The 24,945-nt window shown below is 42.1% G+C and overlaps 1 protein-coding gene across 4 annotated transcripts; it reads left to right on the top strand.

Moving 5' to 3' along the window:
• The first annotated feature begins 543 nt into the window (after positions 1-543).
• On the top strand, positions 544-24,945 carry LOC120569766 (solute carrier family 35 member F5-like). 4 transcript variants are annotated; one of them, XM_039817826.1, is made up of 16 exons: positions 544-690; positions 1,335-1,437; positions 2,393-2,534; positions 3,508-3,657; positions 4,040-4,102; positions 4,303-4,384; positions 6,548-6,738; positions 8,060-8,141; positions 8,427-8,514; positions 9,863-9,927; positions 10,067-10,171; positions 12,142-12,301; positions 12,511-12,601; positions 13,614-13,768; positions 16,444-16,542; positions 24,720-24,945. In XM_039817826.1, exons 3-15 carry the CDS (start codon positions 2,400-2,402, stop codon positions 16,523-16,525), a joined length of 1,449 nt encoding a protein of 482 aa, XP_039673760.1. In that variant the 5' UTR covers positions 544-690; positions 1,335-1,437; positions 2,393-2,399; the 3' UTR covers positions 16,526-16,542; positions 24,720-24,945. The 4 variants fall into 4 exon arrangements, with proteins under 4 accessions (XP_039673760.1, XP_039673758.1, XP_039673759.1 ...); XM_039817824.1 differs by having other exon boundaries at positions 6,545-6,738; XM_039817825.1 differs by lacking the exon at positions 1,335-1,437 and having other exon boundaries at positions 6,545-6,738.

Genomic DNA, 24,945 nt, shown 5'->3' with positions numbered 1-24,945 from the left:
AATAAAAAGGATTTCATTTGAAATTTCGAATAGCCTACAAAATATAATTTAAAGCATGTTTTGGAACAGTTTTTATACTCTGATTTATATATGGTGTCAAGAAAAAAATGTCGCTTATTTTACGATGCTAGACATTTAATGTCAGTTATCAAAATACTGAATACAGTAGGCCTAGGCATACATGGTTCAACATTAGGTCCCTGCTGCCAGAGGATGGACCCCTTCTAAGTTACACCAAGTAAATTAGGATCTGAGAAAGGTCTGTGCATCATATGTGGGGTGAAAGCTGTGTATTTCAGTATTAGCAACTGTCAGACAATTTTACATCTTTCTTAGCTATATTACGCTATAAAACCACACACTGTTATGTATTTAGCTGTGGTGTAAATGTATATTCAGTTGTAATGGTCTAAATGTATAAATGAGTGATTTTTCAATCATGGTTTCAGGACAGAATGAATAAATATGACTTTTTAAAGAGACGCCACTATAAGACTTCATATCCCAGAAGTCTGTGCAGCACATAAGCGATGTCACCTGATAATGAAGAGGGGAGGGTGCGCTAATGTTTACAACCATTGGGCTGTCGATAATGTTATCGTAAAAACTGTGATTTTGTCGATATTTCAGCAGCATATGAAAAGACAAGCACATAATGGCGCAAACTAAATGATCTCTTCTCGCTTTCAGGTAACAAGACTACTTAAATTAGCTAAGCATTTAATCGCTTAATCAAACAAGCTTGTTAGCGCTTTAGCTCGTCAACGTTATCTGATATTGATAAACAAGTAAACTTAGCATAGCACAGCCATGTTATTTGCAAACGTTAAATACACAAATTTGATGGACTTGAACCAACTCCTGTCAATAAACTAGCGTTAACCTTACATTGAAACCCAACCTAGAGCATTACTTCTTGACGTTCAGTCTGTAACAATTTAATAGTTCACGTTACTAATATAGCTAGCTAGCTTGTAAGATGTTTCCCTAGCTAGCTAGTTGAAGAAGCGGCGGCTCATCTGACTACGAGCACTTTGATGGAACGCACACATAGCTAAGCTAACATTACCCATTTACAAACGGAAATTAGCCAGTTAACTAAGCTAACTCTTAAAATGTGTGGCTACATTCAGTAACATTGCACCACCACAGCTGACATTTAGCTTACTTCTGTAGCGTAACTGTTATTTAACACAGGAAAGTAGAGATGTATTTCTTCATGAAGTCTTTGGTTGCCTTTAGATTCCCATATTGTCACGTATTAGAGCGGTAGCATTTCCACTGAGGTTTGCTGTGACAACATTACTTACTGCCTTTGCCTTCTTTTGTGGCAGGTTTTTGTAAACCGTGAGTCCCCTGGTTCTCTCGACTCACTGCGTTACACACAATCTGAATCTGGAAAGAACATTTCAGTGTGTACATTTTTTTGGTAAACAGGTGTGTATTGCAATGTAAAAAAAAAAAAAAAGGTTATTTCAAAGTTACTCTCAGATGTCTGCCAGGATAATATAGTCCTACTCTGCCTTTTGCCCCTGATGTACTGTATCTTACCTCACTTCAAGTGTGGCCTTCAGGATTTTCACGTCAAGACAATGTTGATTCTTGAACAACAAACAGTCTGACAGATGTGCTGGTTTACTTTCACTGATAAGAGAGCTCTTGCAGATGTTATTTAATTAGAGCTGCAACTTAGAATTGTTTTCTTTATTGATTAATGTGGGGGTTATTTTGTTTTTAAATGGAAGGATTAATGGCTTCTTTAGACTATAACATTTTAGAAAATAGCCCATGGTGACACCTTCAAATTGCCCTTTCTGTCAGACCATCAGTCCAAAACCCAAAGGTATTTAAATGACAATGAAATAAAACAAAGAAAAGCCGTAAATCCTCACATTTGAGAAGCTGGCACGAATGTTTGTTATCTGTGCTTGATAAATGACTTAATGGCTTCTTTAGACTATAACATTTTAGAAAATAGCCCATAGTGTCACCTTCAAATTGCCCTTTCTGTCAGACTAAAAGTGAAATACAATGAAATAAAACAAAGAAAAGCATTAAATCCTCACATTTGAGAATCTGGCACGAATGTTTATCTGTGCTTCATAAATGACTTAAACGATTATCAAAATGGTTTCGGATTCAAATTTCATACATGCTGCCATAGTTGAATTTCGTCAAACATTACATACAACAAGTTTAGCATTTTGAGTAGGGTACGAGACACAGAGCTTGCTAATATTGTTGCACCTTCTTGTTAGAATCTAGAATTCTGTTGGCATTGTCTCCTTTATAGAAAACTCATTGACTCATTAATGATTGGTAAATGCTGGGGCCAGTTTCTGAATATCTCGTAACTCAACAAATACTTGTGCGTCCCTGCATGTGTTCTCAGCATCCTGATGGAGTGGGTGTTCATCATGAACCGGATGAGCTCTCAGGGTAGCTCTGCAGCCCAGCGGAGGCGGATGGCCCTTGGGGTGGCGATACTCCTGCTGGTGGATGTCATCTGGGTAGCCTCCTCTGAGCTAACCTCAGTAAGGACTTTGTCACAGTCAGTCAGTTTCCACACCTGCTGCCGCAAGGTGGGGGGGGGGGGTGGTTGCAGTACGAGAAGACACAGCTGTAATAAAATGAGAGAGGGGGGCGCAGATGTATTCTGTAACTAGAGTGCATTGAGATGTACTGGAATCAGCAGACAATGGTGTGAACTTAATATATATTATATGTATGTTAGTGTGTATGGATAATTGCCCCAGTGTATGAGATGAGTTTGCCCTTCTCTCTCCCAACAAGTTTTTGATGTAGTATTCAAATTGTTAACTAGTGAATATCAATACTGCAACCCTATATATTATAATGTATTATAGCTCCAATATTAGTAGTAAAGTGCTACTAATCCCCTTTTAGAGTGTTAAATTATTGATGTGTTAACGTGTAAGTGTTGAACAATGTAGGTCTTGAAATGACTTTATGTACTGCTGGATAGATAAAAGTACAGACCATTTCACAGTGTCAAACATAGAACAGACTCTATAACATGAGACAGGTGTGTTGTAGGGGGACGACTAGGTCAAAAGTTGCAAAAAAAACTCCAGCACACTGTCTAACTTGCAAAAATAAATTCAATAGCTGGCAATGTTTCGCTACCAGACCATCATCAGGCAAAAATTAGGCTGATGATGGTCTAGTACTGAAACGTTGCCAGCACAAACATCTTACATGGATGCCAGTTGATTTCTTGTGGCAGACGCACCATTGCAAAAGATAGCTGGGTTAGCAGCACAGGTCGGACATAGCTAGAATTGTAAGACAAGAGGAAACTAGCAAACACATAGTGTCTCATAGTCAAACATGTCTAAATGAATAACTAAACAAAGAATGAAGAAGAATGCAAAAGAAAAGAAACAGGAATGCCTGAGAGGGAAAACTGTCTGCCTTGCAACATGTGTTATTTAACCAATAAAAGATGTTATCCTAACAGCTTCCTTCTGTTGATTCTTCCTGCAGTATATTTTCAAGCGACAGGAGTACAACAAACCCTTCTTCAGCACGTTCACCAAGACCTCCATGTTTGTACTCTATCTGCTGGGTTTCCTGCTGTGGCGGCCCTGGAGGCAGCAGTGCACTGGCACTCTGAAACGGCGTCACTCTGCCTTTGTAAGTAGCAGAAGCACACTCTCACCACATGTGGGGAGTATGTTTAAATGTTTGAAATGTCTTCTTTTTTTTTTTTCTGCCAACTGCACATTTCACAACCTCAATCATACAGGATCACAAACCCTTCCTTCTATCAGGTTTATTTACTGAACGTGTCTTATCTACATCTGCAGCAGAAGCAGAAAGATGTGGAAAACCTCATAGAAATCATGGATTATGACTTTTATTTTAAAAGTGTTCTTCCTCTAAAGGGGGGAATGGCAGACAAAGTGTGAGAACCACTGCTTTAAGACAAGTTGACATTGTAAATGACTCTTGGGGAAATTCAGAAATCTCTGGTTTTGGTCTGCAAGTTGATGGTTTGAATTGCGTGTGTCTGCAGTTTGCTGATGCTGAGGCCTACTTTGCAACCTGCACCACTGACAGCACTGTGAACAACTGTTTGGTACGTAGTTTAAGCGCAGAGAAAGTTATGACTCCTTAACAGCAGCTAGTCTGCAGTGGAAGGACCCGATCGTGTAAACACTGATAAAGCTTAGACCGTGACAATCTTACAGAAATACAGTGACATCTTGCGGCTAGAACACCAACATTGTGCAACTCTTTGCTTTAACAACTATAAATGTCTGACTTTCTCTTGTGCAGAGTGAACCACTGTATGTTCCAGTGAAGTTCCAGGACGTACCTGCTGAGCAATCAAATTGTTTGATGGGAGAGTGCGAATCTTGTGAGTACATAGTTGATGCTGTGTTAAAAAAAAAAAAAAAATATATATATATATATATATATATATACACTCACCTAAAGGATTATTAGGAACACCTGTTAAATTTCACGTTAATGAAATTATCTAATCAACCAATCACATGGCAGCTGCTTCAATGCATTTAGGGGTGTGGTCCAGGTCTAGATAATCTCCTGAACTCCAATCTGAATGTCAGAATGGGAAAGAAAGGTGATCTAAGCAACTTTGAGCGTGGCATGGTTGTTGGTGCCAGACGGGCTGGTCTGAGTATTTCACAATCTGCTCAGTTACTGGGATTTTAACGCACAACCATTTCTAGGGTTTACAAAGAATGGTCTGGAAAAGGAAAAACATCCAGGATGCTGCAGTCCTGGGGGGGCGAAAATGCCTTGTTGATGCTAGAGGTCAGAGAAGAATGGGCCGACTGATTCAAGATGATAGAAGATCAACTTTGACTCAAATAACCACTCGTTATAACCGAGGTATGCAGCACAGCATTTGTGAAGCCACAACCTTGAGGTGGATGAGCTACACCAGCAGAAGACCCCACTGGGTACCACTCATCTCCACTAAAAATAGGAAAATGAGGCTACAATTTGCACGAGCTCACCAAAATTGGACTGTTGAAGACTGTAAAAATGTTGTCTGGTCTGATGAGTCTCGATTTCCTGTTGAACAGAATGAGAACATGGATCCCTCATGCCTTGTTACCACTGGGCAGGCTGGTGGTGGTGGGGGTGTAATGGTGTGGGGGATCCCTTTCAACTTCAGAACGGCCTTAATTCTTTGTGTCATTGATCCAACAAGGTGCTGGAAGCATTCTTTAGAAATGTTGGCCCATATTGATAGGATAGGGTCAAACACGGTATTAGTATGGTGTTCCTAATAATCCTTTAGGTGAGTGTGTGTGTGTGTATATATGTGTGTGTGTGTATATATATATATATATCTATATATATATAGCATGAAGCATATTTATTATCTTGTTTCAACATTGTATCCCCCTCTGAATTTACTAAGACCACAGAAGTAAGCGTACGTGCTTAAGTTTTTTCTGATATGTGATAGATAAACTCATCAATTAGGTCTCCTGAATGAAAAATGCAACTCAACAACAGAGGGCAGTGGTGAGCTATGGAACTAGACAAGAGGAACCTGTCGGACCTTTTCTGGGAACTGTCACACTCAGTTCTCTTTTTTCATTCACATACCATCATAATAAAAACAAAAGGATTCCGCTCCCCTCTTCTCTGTCTTGGCTGCATTTCGTAAAGGGATTGAAAAATCTAATGATCTTTTGGCTTTTCCATACTTTCAGGAGAGCTGTAAGTGGGCATTCACACCAGGAAAAGTGATCCGGCGATTTGCCGCAGGGTGAAAGAGAGAAGAGACGAGCGAGTGCTTTGTTGTTGCAGGAAACATTCAGCTGTTACACACACTCCCGGGCAGTTCAGTGCTTGTTTCATTTTTTACCCTCATAGTGTTTTAAAACGTTCTCGTGGCAGTGATAGAGGCAGTGATGTTTCCTGTTTCCTGTTTCCTGTACGGGATTCTCACACCGCCTCAAAACAGAGCTCAAAACACACTGACAAGTCTGATCTCCGGTGACATGATTGGCCACCGCAGCGTGACGTCTGGTTGCATATCTCCAAAAGTTGAGTCAGTCTCAACTTTTCGAGTTTATTTTTATTTTTTTTTGCGTGTCCCCCCTTCGGCATCCCCCTCCGCAGCCTAAACTCACTACCCCCATTCAAAATGAATGGAAAGAGCTGCGTTTTTGTCGGATGGCTGAAGCCGGCATTCTGAACTCAGCCTAACTGACCTCAATTTCTTGAGATTGTTGAAAGGCAATGTTCTTCTGGAGTCCAAAGCCTCCCAGTAAAGGTTCTGAGACAGTCTATTAGGGTTTCTCTGGTGTCTGTTGTGTTTGTATTTCAAGCGTTTCTATGTTTGGCACCTGTGTTTTAAAATGGCATGACTTTTGTTCAGCTTAGTCATACATTAGTATTACATTAGGTTAATATTTTGTGAAATGAAATAAAATGGTCTTGCTGCAAATACAGATGGAGCCTCAAAATAAATAAATTCTGTTCTTCCCTGCCTCTGTCAATTCACTCTTCTCCCTCCATTTGTACTTCCCAGCAGCTTCCAAAAAGCAGCGGGTGCGTTTTAGTAATATCATGGAGGTGCGTCAGCTGCCCTCTACTCAAGCCCTGGAGGCCAAACTGTCCCGCATGTCCTACCCAGCTGCCAAGGACCACGAGGCCATGCTGCGCACAGTGGGCAAGCTAACCATCACTGATGTGGCCCAAATCAGCTTCTTCTTCTGCTTTGTGGTGAGAAAAAGTCTTTCCAGTCCAGCTTTTGATTGTACATTGCTGTATCAGATTATAGACATGACGCAATCATGATGCATAGTAACGATATAAATTAATAACGCACACTTGATCATTCTTTGTGTGTTATTTGCTACCCATGTGTTTTGCTGGCACTAAAAAAAGTGCTTTTGGCACGTATTTATTATATAAGTGAGCAGAAAGTGATGGGTTATGAGCACCAAAACGGCCAAGTCATTAATCATGTAGCCTTTCAAGCGATGAACTGCTTTTAGTTCTTGACTCGTCCTGTCTGAGCACGGCCAAGAACTTGTAAGAAATCTTAAAGCAGAGTTTTTGACATGGAGCTTGATGTGATCACTTCCAGATTTTAAAGAGTTTGGGAAGTATACTCCAACTTGTTACAATACACAAGTAATTACTCATTGTATTTAGTTTTTTTCCTGCTATGATTTTTGATCAATCATATCAAAAGAGGAACATCTTTTCTATAGTGCTGGGTACCTAATTCAATACTTTTTAGGCACCGACCGAATTGCCTCTAAAGTATTGGAGTATCAAAAAATGCCTCGTCATTCAATACCCAATTTTAATCCCTAAACAGTAAATCTCAGAGAGCCAATAAGTATGCCGCATGCTTCTACCGAGATCTATTAAAGTTTGTGATTGGCTGTCTAACGTTCCAGAGGAAAAATAAATAAAAAGATTTTTGCCGTAATGTTGTAATTTCTTTTTGTTTTATAAAATTGGTACCGAAAAAAGTATCCTTTAGGAGCCGGTATCGAAGTCACAGTATTGGTATTTGTACCGGGATTGAATATTTTTGAACGATACCCAACCCTAGTTTCCTATGCCACTGTGTCAGAGATGTGTTACATTCTAAATTTTGAGGCTATGTGTTGTTATTGAATTGTAAGATGTTCCTGTTTATTTCTTCCACCTTCTAATGCAGTAGGTATGTCGTGTTTGTGACTAATCTGACACAATTCTGGCACCTTATCTCTTTTTTTATTTTAAACTATTTTATGCTTTTAATGAGAGAGAGAGAGAGAGATGTAATAAAGGTCCCAGGCCCTAAGACATAGGGGCTTTGACTTGGCCCTCTTTTAACCTGTGTTAAAGTTAAGACTGAGAATCACTTAGTGGGATGCTTGTTTACTCACACAACAGAACTACTATGGCCTCAGAGATTGAACGAATTAAAAGTTGAGACAGTCGGTAAAACCAGGCTTCATAAGGTAAGTTGGATGGTATTAACCGCAGGGCTGTTGTACTGTAAGGTGTAGAAAATGTCACATCACTGCTTCTGTTCCTCTTCCAGTGGTTCCTGGCCAACCTGTCCTATCAGGAAGCCCTATCCGACACGCAGGTCGCCATTGTCAACATCCTGTCATCCACCTCAGGTGACTCTTTCTCTCACACAGGACGTAAAATGTAAAGTAGAAACTATTGCACCTCTACTGGTTTAAAGGAAACTGGGAAACTTGTTTGTTGGTTAGGTATTGTCAGCCATCATATATGTATTTAACCTAGAGAGAAGTATACCCACAGTTTTGACTGGTCTGTCTGATGCCACTGTCCGGTTCACTTCTGTTCTTTCTAAGCCCCTTGAGACACATTTGGGAGTTGTGATAGTGGGCTATGTAAATAAAATTGTCTGGACTTGATTTTCCCTTCTCCCTCTTCAGGCCTGTTCACGCTCATCTTGGCAGCCATATTTCCCAGCAACAGCAGCGACCGTTTCACCTTGTCCAAACTGTTAGCCGTGGCTTTGAGGTAAGGGCTGAATGAGAGGCTCAGGTCATGTTGGGAGGTTCCAGTGCTGAGCATATATTTGCATGAGTGGATTCTTTTTTATTTTTTTTTGTGTCCGTCTAATGTGTCCCCATGCATTACATTTCTATTTCATTTTCTAAAATGCCATCCACCCACTTTGGTGGAAATTAATGAAGTTGAAGTTCTTGGGGACATACTGTATGCTCTGATTTACTGGAGGAGCTGTAAATGTCTTTTTACATCCTTACCCTATGTGACGCTGGTTCAGACCAATGTATCTCGACAATTACTGGCCAGATTTTAAGAATTTTTTTTTGTAAATATTCATGGTCCCTAAAAGAAAAACTCCTCATTTTTTTGTTGTGCCTGATCTTTCCTCCAAGCAAACTGTCCCTGGCTTATTATGGCATGCCTGATACATATTTAATTTTTTTTTGCCTAAGGCACCTATTTCAATTTTGTTTTGTGTTTTGTCTTGGTCTGAAATGTTTATAAATGAAATGTTAATTTTAGCCAAATAGGTGGGCCTATTTGATTGAATCGGATTGATTGAAATGAACTGATTACATGTTGGTCACATGTCAGTGTAAGAAGAGTCATTGCTTCTGTCTTAGGTTATAATAACAGCACAATTGTCCCAATGTTGTCGTTTTCATCCAACACTCTCTTATTACTCTATGATGATGTGGACCTTTTTCACAGCAGACATTTTGACTTGTCATAGTAGGAAAAGCACAGCTGAAATTGATAACCTTAACGATGGCTCAGTTCCATCAAATGTCCCAGTAAGATATTTCAGTGAGTCAGCATGACCAACACCAGGACCTCTCCTAAGTGGAATGCAGCCATCGTTAATGGGTTTGAACACACCTGTGCTTTTCCTACTATGACATGTCAACATGTCTGCCCCAAAACCCCAAGTTATGTTTGATGACAATGCTCTTGGCATCCACTGCCCACATTTTTTTAAGTTCTATGGTTAAGGTTAGGGAACGATTGTAGTTCCGCGTAATAAAGCAACGTTAATTGCAAGGTCAGCGATGTCACACAAACTCTGGTCTCCTATATCAAAGTCAGATGCCCCACATGCCCATCCACCAAAACACAATACCTCCTGCATTTTCCCTTTAACTTTGGCATCGGACATAAGTCATGATGTGCAGAATTGTCCAATTAGATGTTATTCCAGGGTATACTGGGCTGGTACAGTATGAACACTGTAGGGGCCTTTAGACATTCTGTCATAATGATTTAGATCTCATTGTAAAGTGTAAGTCTTGAAATAGCCCTGTTTACCTGTCCTTGTCACTTTGACTCAGTCAGTTCATGTAGTATCTCTCTCGTTTAGCATGGGAGGTGTTACCCTCGTGAGTTTCTCCAGCATGGACAGCCCGGATGACAAAGGCGTCATAGGTAACCATGGAGACAGCAAGAATCTGTCAACCTATTACTATTGTGTAATGAAAGTGGACATTCCTCTTTTGCCTAATAGTGTTGCACTAATGTAGTTAGAAAGCTTCTTTCCAAATGTGATTTTGATTTTTTCATGAAGGTTCTTTGTGGTCCCTGGCGGGGGCGGTGCTGTACGCTGTCTACATCGTAATGATCAAGAGACGAGTGGACCGGGAGGATAAGCTTGACATCCCCATGTTCTTTGGTAAGCACATGCTCAGTTGATCTGTTTTTAAGGACAAGGCCAGTCTTAAAAAAAATTAGTGTACTGGTTTTTGCAGTTATTTAATTAACCCTCATGTTGTCCTCGAGTCCAATTTGACCAGTTTTCAAAATTTCTAAATCAGAAATATGTTTTTTGTTTTTTTTTATAAAAATGACCCAAAAATTAGACAGATTCCATACAATGCTCTTTGCTCGTACAATTCATGATCACTACTTTTATCGAATTTTGGATGTTTTATTCAAGTTTTAGCATTTAAAAAAAAATTGAAATGGTTTCAAAACTGTATTCTGACTAAACTTTGACTCTTTGAAGTCTCTGATTATCCATCAACATACGTTCCTTTAATATTAGTCTAAATATTTCATAATTTCTGCTTTTTTAACTCAAAAAGTAGGTAGAATTTCCTACAAATGAGGATTATTGTCCATGAATTCCAAAGTGTAAACCCAGTGGTAATAACTTGGTGTTAGTGGTGTTTGGTCATTGGGTAACAAAGCATAAAAATGTAAAAAAAAAAAAAGAAAAACATAGAAAAAAGCATCATAAGTGTCGAAGAAAGGGATATAAATGTCAGAAAAAGCGTGAAAAAGGTGTTCACTTTTAGGAGGACAACAAGCGCGCAGTCGATGGGAAGACAACACATACATACATTTTTTTTGTTCTTCTAATGCGTCTCCATGCTTTACATTTCTATTTCATTTTCTAAAATGCCATCCACCCACTTTGGTGGAAATAATAGTGAAAAAGTTGAAGTTCTTGGGGACATATGCTCTGATTTACTGGAGGAGCTGTAAATGTCTTTTTACATCCTTTTTTACATGTGAAGCTGGTTCAGACCAATGTATCTCCACAATTACTGGCCAGATTTTAAGAAAAATCTTTTGTAAATATTCATGGTCCCTAAAAGAAAAACTCCTCATTTGTTTGTCGTGCCTGACCTTTCCTCCAAGTCCCTGGCTTATTATGGCATTCCTGATACATGTTTATTATTATTTTTTGCCTAAGTCACCTATTTCAATTTTGTTTTGTGTATTGTCTTTGTCTGAAATATTTATAAATGAAATGTTCATTTTAGCCAAATAGTTGGGCCTATTTGATTGAATCGGATTGATTGAAATGAATCAACACAAGACACAACACAATAGTTAACAATATTCTAAGCCATGTCTGCACCCTGTCTATGTACTAGAACAATGCCACCCAATTTGGGGCCTGCGGGTCAAGTTCAGGGGCCCACCATGGCATATGACATGTTCATGCTTATTCTCCTTTTATTTTCAAAAGGGCTGTAAAGTCCTAAACGTAACGACTAGGAAACGTACATTCTGTGCAGCTAAAACTGACTTAATCTTAACCATTATGGGAATGTAAAGCCCACTGCTGGTAAACTTCCACTCCACAATACAAAGGTGGACTATACAGCGGTTTTGACTTAATTTTTCAGTCCGAAAGGTGTCTTTACTTTAAAATATGTTTATGCTCCCAAAAAGAAGCATATGGATCATCTCTGGAAATTAATCAAATTACTGTAAAATATAATACATTTTAATGTCATGTAATTTCACATAACATCAACATTTATTTTTGGCCCGTGGCCTTCCATCCAGATACATCTTTGGCCCTTCATATGAAAGAAATTGGGCACTTGCTGTACCCAAGCTCTTTTGCCTGAAGAAGAGCACCAGCTGGGCCGAACGTTGCATTTTTATATTAAATATGGGAGTTTAAAGCAGTGTTGCGGAACATTATATTATTTTCGTTTAAAGTATTTTCATTTGTCCTGCACCTGCCAGAAGGTGGGATGTGCACACAGTTACTTTTTTATAAATTTTGTCACCTCTGTACCAGACCATATTAGAGAGCCCTGCACAGTTTTAACACTTCCTAGTCCATGAAGTTGTCGCTGTTGTCTTTAGAGCAGTCTAAGCTGGAGCTGCTGTGTCTCTCAGGGTTTGTGGGTCTGTTTAACCTGCTGCTGCTGTGGCCTGGCTTCCTCCTGCTCCACTACACGGGCTTCGAGGCCTTCGAGCTTCCCAGCCAGCTGGTGTGGACCTACATCCTCATCAACGGCCTCATTGGAACCGTTCTCTCGGAGTTCCTCTGGCTGTGGTGAGCACCTTTCTCATTATTCATTCAGGCCACAAATATGGCGCCAAACCATCACAATTAGCCTTTTGTAAAAGGAGATTTAGATCCTGTCAGTTGAGTTAGTTGAACTAATCAGTTTGAAGAATACAGTATTTCAGAAATTACAGTAAAATACAGTATTTCAGAAGTTGTTTAATGCTGTGACTCGTGATGCTGCTTTCTCACCACAGGGGCTGTTTCCTCACATCGTCTCTAATCGGGACTCTGGCGTTGAGCCTCACCATCCCACTCTCTATTATCGCAGATATTTGCATGCAGAAGGTAAGGTTCCCACTACAGGTACTCAACACTCAGTGTCAGAGTTTGAAGTAAGATTCAAGATCATGTTTGTTTGAAGAGCTTGGGGTCAGAGCAGATTGCAAAATGATAAGTTTGCTTAAAGGGATAGTTTGGATATTTTGAAGTGGGGGTTGCAAGAGTACTGGCATGGAAGCTAAGCAATGTACTGCTGGTGGCAGCAGCAAAAAAGGGCCGCCTAAAAAAACAAATCAGTCGGTTTAAGGGTACGCTATACTTTGGGTTTTTTTCCGCTGCTTTAACCTGCCGTCAGACAGCCCTTTCTGCCGAGGAACTGAAGCCGTTATATCCATCTTTGCTCTCTTCCAAGCCAGCAGACTCCTTTGACAAAAACAGTAATTGTACCTCTCCTCTAACACCGCAGTTGCTGCTCTAGTGCAGCCTTGATAGGTTAGTTTGTGTTGTGTGACTTTGGCAACTTTCGTATTAACCTTTTAAAACACCAAAGTCATACATTAACACAAACAAAGTCATCGATGAACCGTGTTCTGCGTGGTAAAATTACAGTCTTTTGGTCAAAGGAGTCTGTTGGTTTTGAAGAGAGCATAGCTAACAGCTTCAGTTTTTTAGATGTCTAAAATCTGTTTAGCTGCTGCCCCCGTCTACAGCAGTACAACGCTCAAATTCTGTGCCTGTCCTCCTGCCTGCGTCTCCAAACTATGGGGGGTGCTGACCTCCATCTACTGTAGCTAATACGCTGTCTATGGAGAAGTAGCTCATACAACCCCACTATAAAATATCAGAACTATCCCTTTTAATATGGGCAGCAATTTCAATTTGTTTACTTTGTACTATATTTGTCATATTATTTAATTTACTCAAGTTAATGTTTGTGAGTAAATATTTATTAAATTGGGGGTCAAACATGTTCTCAAATTTGAACATATGTTTATAAATGTACAGTATCTTAAAATCTGAAGTCCAGTTATGACAGTAGTTGTAATAGTTCCTTTCCTCCATCTGTTTGTATGGATAGGTGCGTTTCTCATGGCTGTTTTTTGCCGGGGCGGTCCCTGTCTTCCTCTCCTTCTTCATCGCCACGCTCTTATGCCACTACAACAACTGGGACCCTGTCCTGGTGGGGCTGAGGAGACTGTACGTCTTCATTTGCAGGAAACATCGCATTCAGAGGTACTCAGTGTTTGATTCCACAGAGGCATTACAGGTGACACAACAGCCCTGTGGGAGCCATACTGGTGGTCTTTAGCTCAGAAACCGGCTAAGCAACTGATAGCATTAACTAATTAAATTAAGCTAGTGCCCTAGCTAACATACATAAACCCAAAGTTATAAACCACATATATACTTCACCGTTGAACATTTTCCAAGCATACAGTAAAGTTTTTTGATTTCTTGCCCTTCAACCTGCTATTGGTTTCAGTATATAAAAAACCACTCGCAGAGAACAATGCAACACCTTTTATTCTTTTTGGCAAGGTTACACAAACGGGCTATTTTGAAAATGTCTTTTTGTCAATTGAAGGACAAAGGATTTTTTTTATGTTGTCGCCAAAAAGCATTGCATTTATGAGCAACATTTTCAGAAAATCCAACTGAGAAGATAAGGAGTGAGTTAAATATGGACACGAAAGTTAGAGCAATGCAGTTCAGTACCTGGCAGCAGTATTTAGTGCATATCACACACAAACACACACACACACACACACACACACACACACACACACACACAAACACAGACAGAAGGACCTTCATACATTGAACTTGGTACCATACAAGTACATCCGCAAAGTATATGTTCCCACATCAAAATGAGCTGAAAACATGTATTTATGCTTGTAAAACACGAACAATGTCAGTAAAACAGATCACAACAGTATTAGAAATGTGGCTGCTGAAGAACAGACTCCTTAAAGGCACTGGGCTTCTGAAACGCTTGCATACATTGGGGCTGTAACATGCAACATGGCTGCAAGATGTGATGGTCCCATATGGGGCCAGCAGATGTCCCGGGGGGGGGGATTGTGCTTTCACAGTGATGCCACAGTAAAGCCCAATTATTTCTTTTCTTTAAATCATCTAAAAAATGCTCTTAATGATTCATCCATCCATCCATCCACCTCAGGCCAGCAGTGGGCGTTTAGCAGTAACAAGGACGACGTGGGTGGGGAATTGCTCTTCCAAAACTGGGAGGAAAAATTAGCATTTGGAATGTTAGAAAATACCAACACACCAATAAGGGGCGTAGGGTTGCAAATAACGATTGTTTTCATAGTCTATCATTTTCACGATTAATAGTTTAGTTGTCTATAAAATATCAGACAATGGTGAAATCCAAAGCCCGAGACGACATCCTCAGATGTCTTGTTTTGTCCACAACTCAAAGATATTGAGTTTACTGTTACAGAGGAGTAGAGCTGGGCAATATATCGATATTATATCGACATCGATATATGAGATTAGATATCGTCTTAGATTTTGGATGTATTGTGATATGACACAAGTGGTCTTTTCCTGGTTTTAAAGGCTGCATTACAGTAAAGTGATGTCATTTTCTGAACTTACCAGACTGTTCTAGCTTTTCTATTATTTGCCTTTACCCACTTAGTCATTGTATCCACATTATTGGTGATTATTTATCAAAACTCATTGTGTTAATATTTTGTGAAACCATCAATAGTCACACTACACACTACAATAGCGCCACAATATCGCCATTGAGGTATTTTGTCCAAAATATCGTGATATTTGATTTTTGCCATATCGCCCAGCTCGACAGAAGAGTGAAGAAACTAGAAAACATTCACATTTAACAAGCTGGAATCAGAGAATTGTTTGTTTTTTCATAAAAAGTGACTCAACCCGATAATAATTAATTACAACTAATCGATTCATCTTTGCAGCTCTAAAGGGGTGTGTTCTGTCCCTGCTTGCAACATCCTTACAAAGTCATGCTAATGAAGCTTTTACAAAAAATGGAAGTACTCTTTACAAGGGATCATCAATCGAAAGCTTTTAAATCTCTGCAGTTTAATGTTCTTCATTAATGTCCTAGAATAATATTACACTATAAAAGTAAACTTGACTGGTCTAAGGCATGCACAAACACTGGTACTTCTCTTATGGGACCAATCACACCCCTGTATCCTCACCACAACAGTCATTTCCATGGGTCTCTCTGTCTTCAGTTGTCAGTCACATTGAGCCAATTTTTGTGTACAGTCATTTTCCAATGGACTGCCTCAGTAGTGTCCAAATTACACACAATGGGTGGAAGTGCTGCTTCCATGAATTTGTTCTTTTTTAAAAGCAAATTGAAGTTACTTCTGAAAACACACACACACACACACACACACACACACACACACACACACACACACACACACACACCTATCTATCTATCTATCTATCTATCTATCTATCTATCTATCTATCTATCTATCTATCTATCTATCTATCTATCTATCTATCTATCTATCTATCTATCAGACCAGGCTAAGAAGTTAAAGCTTTTAAAATTTTAACTAGAAATTGAGTTGTTTCATTGTATTGTATTGTGTGACCTATTAAAATAAAATTGACTTTAACTCTGACACACACGTAGAGTCTTTTCTTCTCTGACATTCTTACAAGGACAATAGACTCCATTTGTAGCTCGCAGCCTCGCTTAGCTAAGTCCGTAATCAGATGAACATGCTTGACTGACTACACTCTGTGCGGCAGTTATGTTCTCCATTCTTCTGTGAATGCTTGTTCCCATTTGGTGAGGGATGATTATAATAATGACGGTTGTCAAGATGATGACCATGATGATGATTGACACCTGGTCTCTCTTTCCCCCCTCACAGATTGCCAGAAGACAGCGAGCAGTGTGAAAGCCTGATTCCTCTCCACCCCGTCTCCGCCCACGAAGGAAGCTTCTGTTCGTGATCCAGCAGTCAAACAAAGTAAATGATCCCTTCCTGCCTTTGACCTGTGTTGTTGTTGACTGGTGTCTTCCTCTTGTGTGTGTGTGTGTGTGTGTGTGTGTGTGTGTGTGTGTGTGTGTGTGTGTGTGTGTGTGTGTGTGTGTGTGTGTGTGTGTGTGTGTGTGTGTGTGTGTGTTAGAGCTGTCAGTCTTCCTCCATTCGAATTTCATTATTTTTTTTTTATATTTGAATAATATTTGAATATTTAATGCTTGAATGCAGCCTGTTATAAATATGTACTACACTACTCAGGCTTATGCATTGTCAATGCCACTATAAGCATGTGGTTGTTGTTGTTACACGTTCTATCCACTAGAGGGACTTCCAACATTAGCCTGGCCTTGAAGGGGACCTACGTCATGGCGCATTGCATTTCTGGCACGCTGCTCTCCGTTTACCTTATTTCCCACCACGAGCACACAGCGACAAACACAAATCAACAGAGAATTCTGTAATGAAACCTTATCTAACAGCGTATTGAAGCGGCTCTGTTGTAAAGGCTAACAGTGCTCGGTTAGCACAATGACATCAGATTCAGATAACTTTATTAGTCCCCAAGGGGCAATTCAGTTTTACAGCCAACCCATGAAGCGGGGTGCAAGAACCAGTTTTGTTGTAGTTATGTGTATTCATTTAACGGTCTTGTATGTTGTTCATTTAACAGTCTCATAGCAGAGGGAATGAATGAGTTGGCATAGCGGTTAGTTTTCCGTATTGGCACATAGTACCGCCGACCTGACTGCATGATAACCAATCCATTACTAAGTACATGATTTGGTTGGCACAACTCGTGTTTTCCAGAGAGAACAGAGATCTTTTAACTGGAGACCAGTGATTTTGGAGCATACTTTAACAATGTCTCTCTGTTTTTGTCTTTCACAGATAGGCCATTAAACCAACATAAGAAAGAAAATGTTAATGGTCTCTCAATGAAGGCTTGATAAAATGCGCATAGAATTCTTTTACAGACATCATGTTATCAAGCACAGCCGAAACGATTTGTCATAAAGTAAAGTGACAACAGTGTTAGCCACGATGCTAACGGCATTAATAACTGCCACTACTATTTTAGTGATTTATAAGCAACTTGTTTCTTTCAGATAGCCACGTTACTGAGAATCCAGCTGTTAGAAGGTAATATATGAAGTCAAAGCTAACTCTGACAGCTGTAGGGCAGCTAACATTAACTTTAGCTGTCTCCATGCATCCATCCATCCATCCATCTTTGTCCGCTTATCCGGTGTCGGGTCGCGGGGGGAGCAGCTCCAGCAGGGGACCCCAAACTTCCCTTTCCCGAGCAACATTAACCAGCTCCGACTGGGGGATCCCGAGGCGTTCCCAGGCCAGGTTGGAGATATAATCCCTCCACCTAGTCCTGGGTCTTCCCCGAGGCCTCCTCCCAGCTGGACGTGCCTGTAACACCTCCCTAGGGAGGCGCCCAGGGGGCATCCTTACCAGATGCCCGAACCACCTCAACTGGCTCCTTTCGACGCAGCGAGCGAGCGGCTCTACTCGAAGCTTCTACGGGATGACTGAGCTTCTCACCCTATCTCTAAGGGAGACGCCAGCCACACTCCTGAGGAAACCCATTTCGGCCGCTTGTACCCTGGATTCGTTCTTTCGGTCATGATCCAGCCTTCATGACCATAGGTAAGGGTAGGAACGAAAACTGAGCGGTAGATCAAGAGCTTTGCCTTCTGGCTCAGCTCTCTTTTCGCTACAACGGTGCGATAAATTGAATGTAATACCGCACCCCCGCCGCACCGATTCTCCGCACCAGCGCTCCATTGTCCCCTCACTGCGCAACAAAACCCCAAGGTACTTGAACTCCTTCACTTGGGGTAAGGACTCATTCCCTACCTGGAGTAGGCACTCCATCGGGTTTCCTGCTGAGAACCATGGCCTCAGATTTAGAGGTGCTGATCCTCATCCCAACCGCTTCACACTCGGCTGCGAACCCGATCCAGTGAGTGCTGAAGGTCGCGGCCAACGATGCCATCAGGACCACATCATCTGCAAAGAGCAGCGATGAGATCCCCAGCCAAACCAACTGCAACCCCTCCCCACCCTGACTACGCCTTGATATCCTGTCCATAAATATTACAAACAGGATTGGTGACAGAGCGAGCCCTGGGCGGAGGCCAACCCTCACCTGAAACGAGTCCGACTTACTGCCGGGAACCCGGACACAGCTCTCACTTTGGTCGTACAGAGATTGGATGGCCCTGAGAAGAGACCCCCTCACCCCATACTCCCGGCACCTCCCACAGTATCTCCGGGGGACCCGGTCATACCTTCTCCAAATCCACAAAACACATGTAGACCGGTTGGGCATACTCCCAGGCTCCCTCCAGGATCCTTGCGAGAGTGAAGAGCTGGTCCGTTGTTCCATGACCAGGACGGAACTCCGATTGTTCCTCTTCAACCTGAGCTCGACTATCGACCGAACCCTCCTTTCCAGCACCTTGGAGTAGACTTTACCAGGGAGGCTGAGAAGTGTGATACCCCTGTAATTGGCACACACCCTCTGGTCCCCCTTTTTAAAAAGGGGAACCACCACCCCAGTCTGCCACTCCTTTGGCACTGTCACAGACTTCCACGCAATGTTGAAGAGGCGTGTCAACCAGGACAGCCCCTCCACACCCAGAGCCTTGAGCATTTCTGGACGGATCTCATCAATCCCAGGGGCTTTGCCACTGTGGAGTTGTTTGACTACATCAGTGACTTCCGCCTGGGAAATTGACAATGATCCCCCATCATCCTCGAGCTCTGCCTCTAACATAGAGGGCGTATAGTCGGATTCAGGAGTTCCTCAAAGTGCTCCTTCCACGCCCTATTACCTCCTCAGTTAAGGTCAACAGTGTCCCATCCTTACTGTACACAGCTTGGATGGTTCCCCGCTTCCCCTCCTGAGGTGGCGAACAGTTTTCCAGAAGCACTTTGGTGCCGACCGAAAGTCCTTCTCCATGTCTTCTCCAAACTTCTCCCACACCCGCTGCTTTGCCTCTTTCACGGCAGAGGCTGCACCCTTCGGGCCCTTCGGTACCCTGCAACTGCCTCCGGTGTCCTCTGGGATAACATATCCCGGAAAGACTCCTTCTTCAGTCGGACGGCTTCCCTGACCACCGGTGTCCACCACGGTGTTCGTGGGTTACCGCCCCTTGAGGCACCTAAGACCACAGCTCCTCGCCGCAGCTTCAGCAATGGAAACTTTTAACATTGTCCACTCGGGTTCAATGCCCCCAGCCTCCACAGGGAGACGAAAAGCTCCCCGGAGGTGTGAGTTGAAAGTCTGTCGGACAGGGGCCTCCTCCAGACGTTCCCAATTTACCCGCGCTCCCGCGTTTTGGGCTTACCAGGTCTGTCCAGAGTCTTCCCCACCCCTGACCCAACTCACCACCAGATGGTGATCAGTTGACAGCCTCCGCCCTCTCTTCACCCGAGAGTGTCCAAAAATACGGCCTCAGATCAGATGAAACGATTATAAAATTGATCATTGACCTTTGGCCTAGGGTGCTCTGGTACCAAGTACACTTATGAGCATCCCTATGTTGAACATGGTGTTTGTTATAGACAATCCATGACTAGCACAGAAGTCCATCAACAAACAACCACTCTGGTTTAGATCAGGGAGGCCGTTCCTCCCAATCACCCCTCCAGGTGTCTCCATCATCGCCACGGGCGCGTTGAAGTCCCCCGCAGAGAACAATGGAGTCCCCCACTGGAGCCCCTGCAGCAGGACTCCAGTCAAGGTCTCCAAGAAAGCCAAGAACTCCGAACTCCTGTTTGGTGCATATGCACAAACAACAGTCAGAGTTTTCCCCCACAACCCGCAGGCGTAGGGAGGCGACCCTCTCGGGTCCACGCGTAAACTCCAACATAGCGGGCGCCAGCCGGGGCTTGTGAGTATCCCCACACCCTGGGCAACTCCGAGAAGAAAAGAGTCCAACCCTATCCAGGGAGTATGGTTCCAGAACCGGACTGTGCGTAGAGGTAAGCGCACCAGATCTAACCGGTAGCGCTTCCACCCCCCGCACCAGTTCGCCGTCTTCCCCACAGAGGTGAGACGTTCCACGTTCCCCAGAGCCAGCGTCTGCCGCCCGGGTCTGGTCCGTCGAGGCCCCTGACCTTCACTGCCACCCATTTGGCGGCGCCCCACCCCGTGGTTCCTCCCACAGGTGGTGGGCGCATGGGCTGGAGAGATGGGAGCCACGTAGCTTTTTCGGGCTGTGCCCGACCGGGCTCCGTGGCAAACCCGGCCACCAGACGCTCGCTGACGAGCCCTCCGTCTGGGCCTGGCTCCAGACGGGGGCCCCGGGCTTCCTCCGGGGAGGGTCACTCCATCGCTACCTCGTTGTGTCATAGGGTTTTTGAACCATTGTCTCCATGCAGCTCCCAGCTAAGCTCCTATAACTCGCGACGCAGTTAGAAAACCAGAACGAGCTAACTAATGATAACGGATGTCGATTTTAAAGTCATGTTAAAACTATTTCCCGTCCTCCTTCCGCAGCCTGTCACTCCCCCCTGTACTAACATTACTCGGTACGGAACGCTGGCTCACAATGCCTTGTGTTTCTCACTCCCGTAACTTATTGTTCATCAGACGTGACATGAGAAGAGGGAGATTAGCTAACGTTGGCCAACCTATTTATTTAAAAAAAATCACATTCGAATAGTTATTTCAGCATTCGAATATTATTGATTTTTTTTACTATTGGAATTGTATTAGACTTTCGGAATTCGTTCCGACAGCCCTAGTGTGCAGTATATATGAAGATACAACATCAGCTGGGTTGTTTGAATCTTACCCTTGGCAAAAACAAAAATCCCAAAATAATTTTTTTTATTTCTATTTACTGTATTTCAAACTAGCGTCGGTGTGACAGTGCTGCTGGGGAGTAATTCACAAACGGCCAACTTTGTCTTTTGATCTAAAGCTATTTTTCATCTTGAATTTTAAATTTCTCAGTCATTTCACAGTCTTGTTTCTAAACGAGATTGGAATCATTTGTAAAGTGTGACCACTTCAAATGAAAACAATAAATAGTGTTGCCTAATTAAAACCAATGATGCTGTCTTTTGAAGCACAGTAGATACAGTAAATTAAGCCCTTGCGTCACAGCATTTTAAGTAACCGCATCCTCTGCATTTTGTGTGTGTTTTTGGTTAAGTTTAAAGCTGCGCTAATATATATATTTTTATGTGAGTGAGGGACAAAATGACCTGTACAAAGTGGAAGGGGGCTGCTGCCAATCCCAAACCCATAGAGCATTAGTCCCTTTCTGACCGGAGGGATTTTTGCAGTTCCTAGAACCCTTTTTTTTTTTTTTTCCTCCTGTTCCGACTGGACCAATTTGGGGATTTTTAAGTTCCTCTGGCCACAGTTCCTGTAAATCTTTCAGCTCCTACTTCAGGGCAGGGTCTTTTCCCTTTTCCACATAGGAACCCTTAGTGACCTAGCAACGTCTGAAACACAAACAGTACATATTCTTCCGTTGCAATTCGCCTACGTATGCTAACTCCTAAGACAAACATCACACATTCAACCAGCTAATTGCTAATGCTAGTTAAACCTGTCGTTTCGGTAGCCTGTTCCGCTCTGCTCTTCTATCTTCTTCCGTCATATTAATTAGGATCATATCACGCTGGAGCCTTTGTCTTCTGGGTTTCTCTGTTAAGTACTCCAGCCTAGTCTTTAAACGCCGCCGTTCAAACTCCGTTATGAGGATCCCGGCAAGGCACGAACATTCCAATGGCCTCCTCCATGCTGGTTTGTTGTTGTATGTGGCGCTTAAGTCTAGTGACGACACTATAAAGACCGTCGCTGTGCTTGCGTCGCTCCCTTACCCCTCCTACCAGTCCCTATGGCCACTTGGCCAGTGTGAATGCAAATGGCAAAACCGGTTTTGGGGGGAGAGTAGTTGGTAGAACTGTTTAGAAGGGGACTGTCCCTATAACTACGTTCCTGTTACTACTTGGTCTGAAAGAGGCTAATGTCACCGACTCTGCTGTTCTCCTCAGCGTTTTAGCATTTGTAGCTGTTTTTTTTTGTCCAGTAACTCTGCTCAACCCTGTTTCAGCAGGCAGCGGGTTTTAGTGGAGAAACTCTAAAAACCCTCTGCACACCACCTGACTAGTAACAAATGCCAGAGCGACATTTTTCTCAGGAGTTGGTGGAAAGGAGGGGGAATATTTATACTTCCTTATGTTAGGAGGCCAGAAACATGACTCCAAATGAATGCTAATGTTGCTGGATGTCTGCTAAATTTTGTCAATAGGCAATTATTTGCTTATACGTTCACCACAGCAACCTTATTGGGTAATAATATGTCAACGTTTTTCTTCCTGCTTGTTCTGCTTCCCCCAAGTGTCGAAAACATCTTTTAATGCAGCTTTAGTAACATTTTGGTAGATTTTGCAATAGTTGATAAAGCTTTGGATTTCTGCTATCTCATCCCTGCTTTCAATCAGTTGTTTCTCTTTTAACATCTGTTAAGTATATGTCTGACTGACGCCCTCAGTGTTTGGACATGGCGGTGAGTAAGAGGGACAGAAGATAAGCAGGACAGGAAGATCATCACGTAAATATTTGAGATCAGAGATTGGCCACCCACTTCACAATGTCTGCATCTCAGTGAAGTTGCCCGTCTGTTCACTACTCATAGGTTTAGACAGGCTTCTACCAGCTGCTTCCCAAACCCGCAAAGTAATTGCCTGCAGGGCAGAGAGAGATTTTGAACTCAGCATGTGGTTTTTAATAGAGGCGTTAGTGGGGAAGGAGAACAGTGCAATTTAGGACAGACTTAAGCCTGTCTGCTGGGTAGGGAGTGTCTAATGGAAGAGCAAATGCAGGAGCAAGTGTATGTGTGTTCACTTGCATAGAAGTAAGGCTGCAAGTGATGTTTTTTTCATTAAAGATTAACCTTTTGATTATTATTTTCAGTTAAATGATGAAGTGTTTAATATTTAAAAAATACAAAAAAAACACATCACATGCACATAACGCAACGATATTCAACTTTGGCAGTTTTACTCAATAAATGATTAAAATGATGAATGGACAAGAACGTTTAAATGCTGTCTCAAAGACTACGCTGCCAGAAATAAATTTATGGTAGGGAAATACTGAATGTTGTTCATTTAAAGTGCTCATATTAGGCAAATTTTCAGGTTCATAATTGTATTTAGAGGTAATATCAGAATATGTTTACATGGTTTAATTTTCAAAAAACATTTTTTGTTGTACTGCACATTGCTGCAGCTCCTCTTTTCACCCTGTGTGTTGAGCTCTCTGTTTTAGCTACATAGTGAGACATGACACTTCTGTTCCATCTTTGTTGGGAGTCGCACATGTGCAGTAGCTAGGTAAGGACTACTAGCCAGTCAGAAGCAGAGTATGAGGACGTACACGCTAGCAGCTAGGCGAGCATTATAACGTGTGTTCCAAAGTGACCACGTCTGTCTCTGAAGTAAAGGCTGGACTACAATAGAGCTGTTTGGAGCAGTTGGTGAACAGTGTTTTCTGTTGGAGATGGTAAGTCCCTTTTGTAAACCTATAACATGCACAAAAAAGATAGATAACACAATAAAGGAAAGGGGAAAAAGCCAAAAAGCATAATATCTGCACTTTTAGACGTAGTAAAATATAAAATCTTAAAATACTAGAGTGAGCTAACTAAATACCCTCCATGTTTAACCTTTTAAACTGTACGATGTAAACTCCTCCCAGGTTTCTAAAACCCCCGAATTCTCAGAAAGAAATGGAGGGCGGGTCCCGTGTTGCCTATGCTGACTTGTTGCCAGGGGCGTGGCTTCCCAGTCCTTTAGCATTATGTAGGTAGCCACCGTGGGCACCCTTTAACAGGCGTCTCCTTTTAAAAAAGAAAAACGTAAAAAACTACAGGACCAAAAGAGTCGTTCATGGGGTGGTTCGCTAGTTGTGGTTGAGTTGAGTCTGCCCCCCCCCCCTTGTAAAAATCAATTGCTGACATTAGGAGAAACTCACAAGAGGTACACTGTACTGTACATTTGTATGTGACTCAGAAGCACTTCTCTGTACATATTCCTGTTCCTTTGACATGTCTATTATAAAGTGTACATGATTTCATTTGTCTCAATCAGTTCTCTCATAGTCTTCTTTTTATTTGTCTCCCAAGGTGGCAAATGTTGGATCTGGCTGAGCTGAAGCTGGAAGCTTTCAGAGACATTGAACTACCCCAGTGCCTCCTGTTAAATCTATTTATTTTCTACAGTGTTGAGACGATGCATCCATTTCTACAAGCTCGTTTTTTTATTTTCACAGTCCAGTCCTCGCAGACTGAGATTCGGTTTTTACTTTGTTGATGTTTTCTGTGTGTGTTTAAAAAAAAAAAAAAAAAAAAA

The sequence above is a fragment of the Perca fluviatilis genome, chromosome 12 (assembly GCF_010015445.1).
Source record: "Perca fluviatilis chromosome 12, GENO_Pfluv_1.0, whole genome shotgun sequence".
Lineage (NCBI taxonomy): Eukaryota > Metazoa > Chordata > Actinopteri > Perciformes > Percidae > Perca > Perca fluviatilis.
Note: the sequence above shows the minus strand (reverse complement) of the source record. Positions and strands in the feature narration are given on the sequence as shown.

What these genes read in the sequence shown, in the direction of transcription:
- LOC120569766 (XM_039817825.1), top strand. Translation starts at nt 2,400, where the DNA reads ATGGAGTGGGTGTTCATCATGAACCGGATGAGCTCTCAGGGTAGCTCT. An exon ending in GATGGGAGAGTGCGAATCTT is followed by an intron (nt 4,385 to 6,544) that starts GTGAGTACATAG and finishes TGTACTTCCCAG; the next exon opens with CAGCTTCCAAAAAGCAGCGG. An exon ending in CAGATATTTGCATGCAGAAG is followed by an intron (nt 12,602 to 13,613) that starts GTAAGGTTCCCA and finishes TTGTATGGATAG; the next exon opens with GTGCGTTTCTCATGGCTGTT.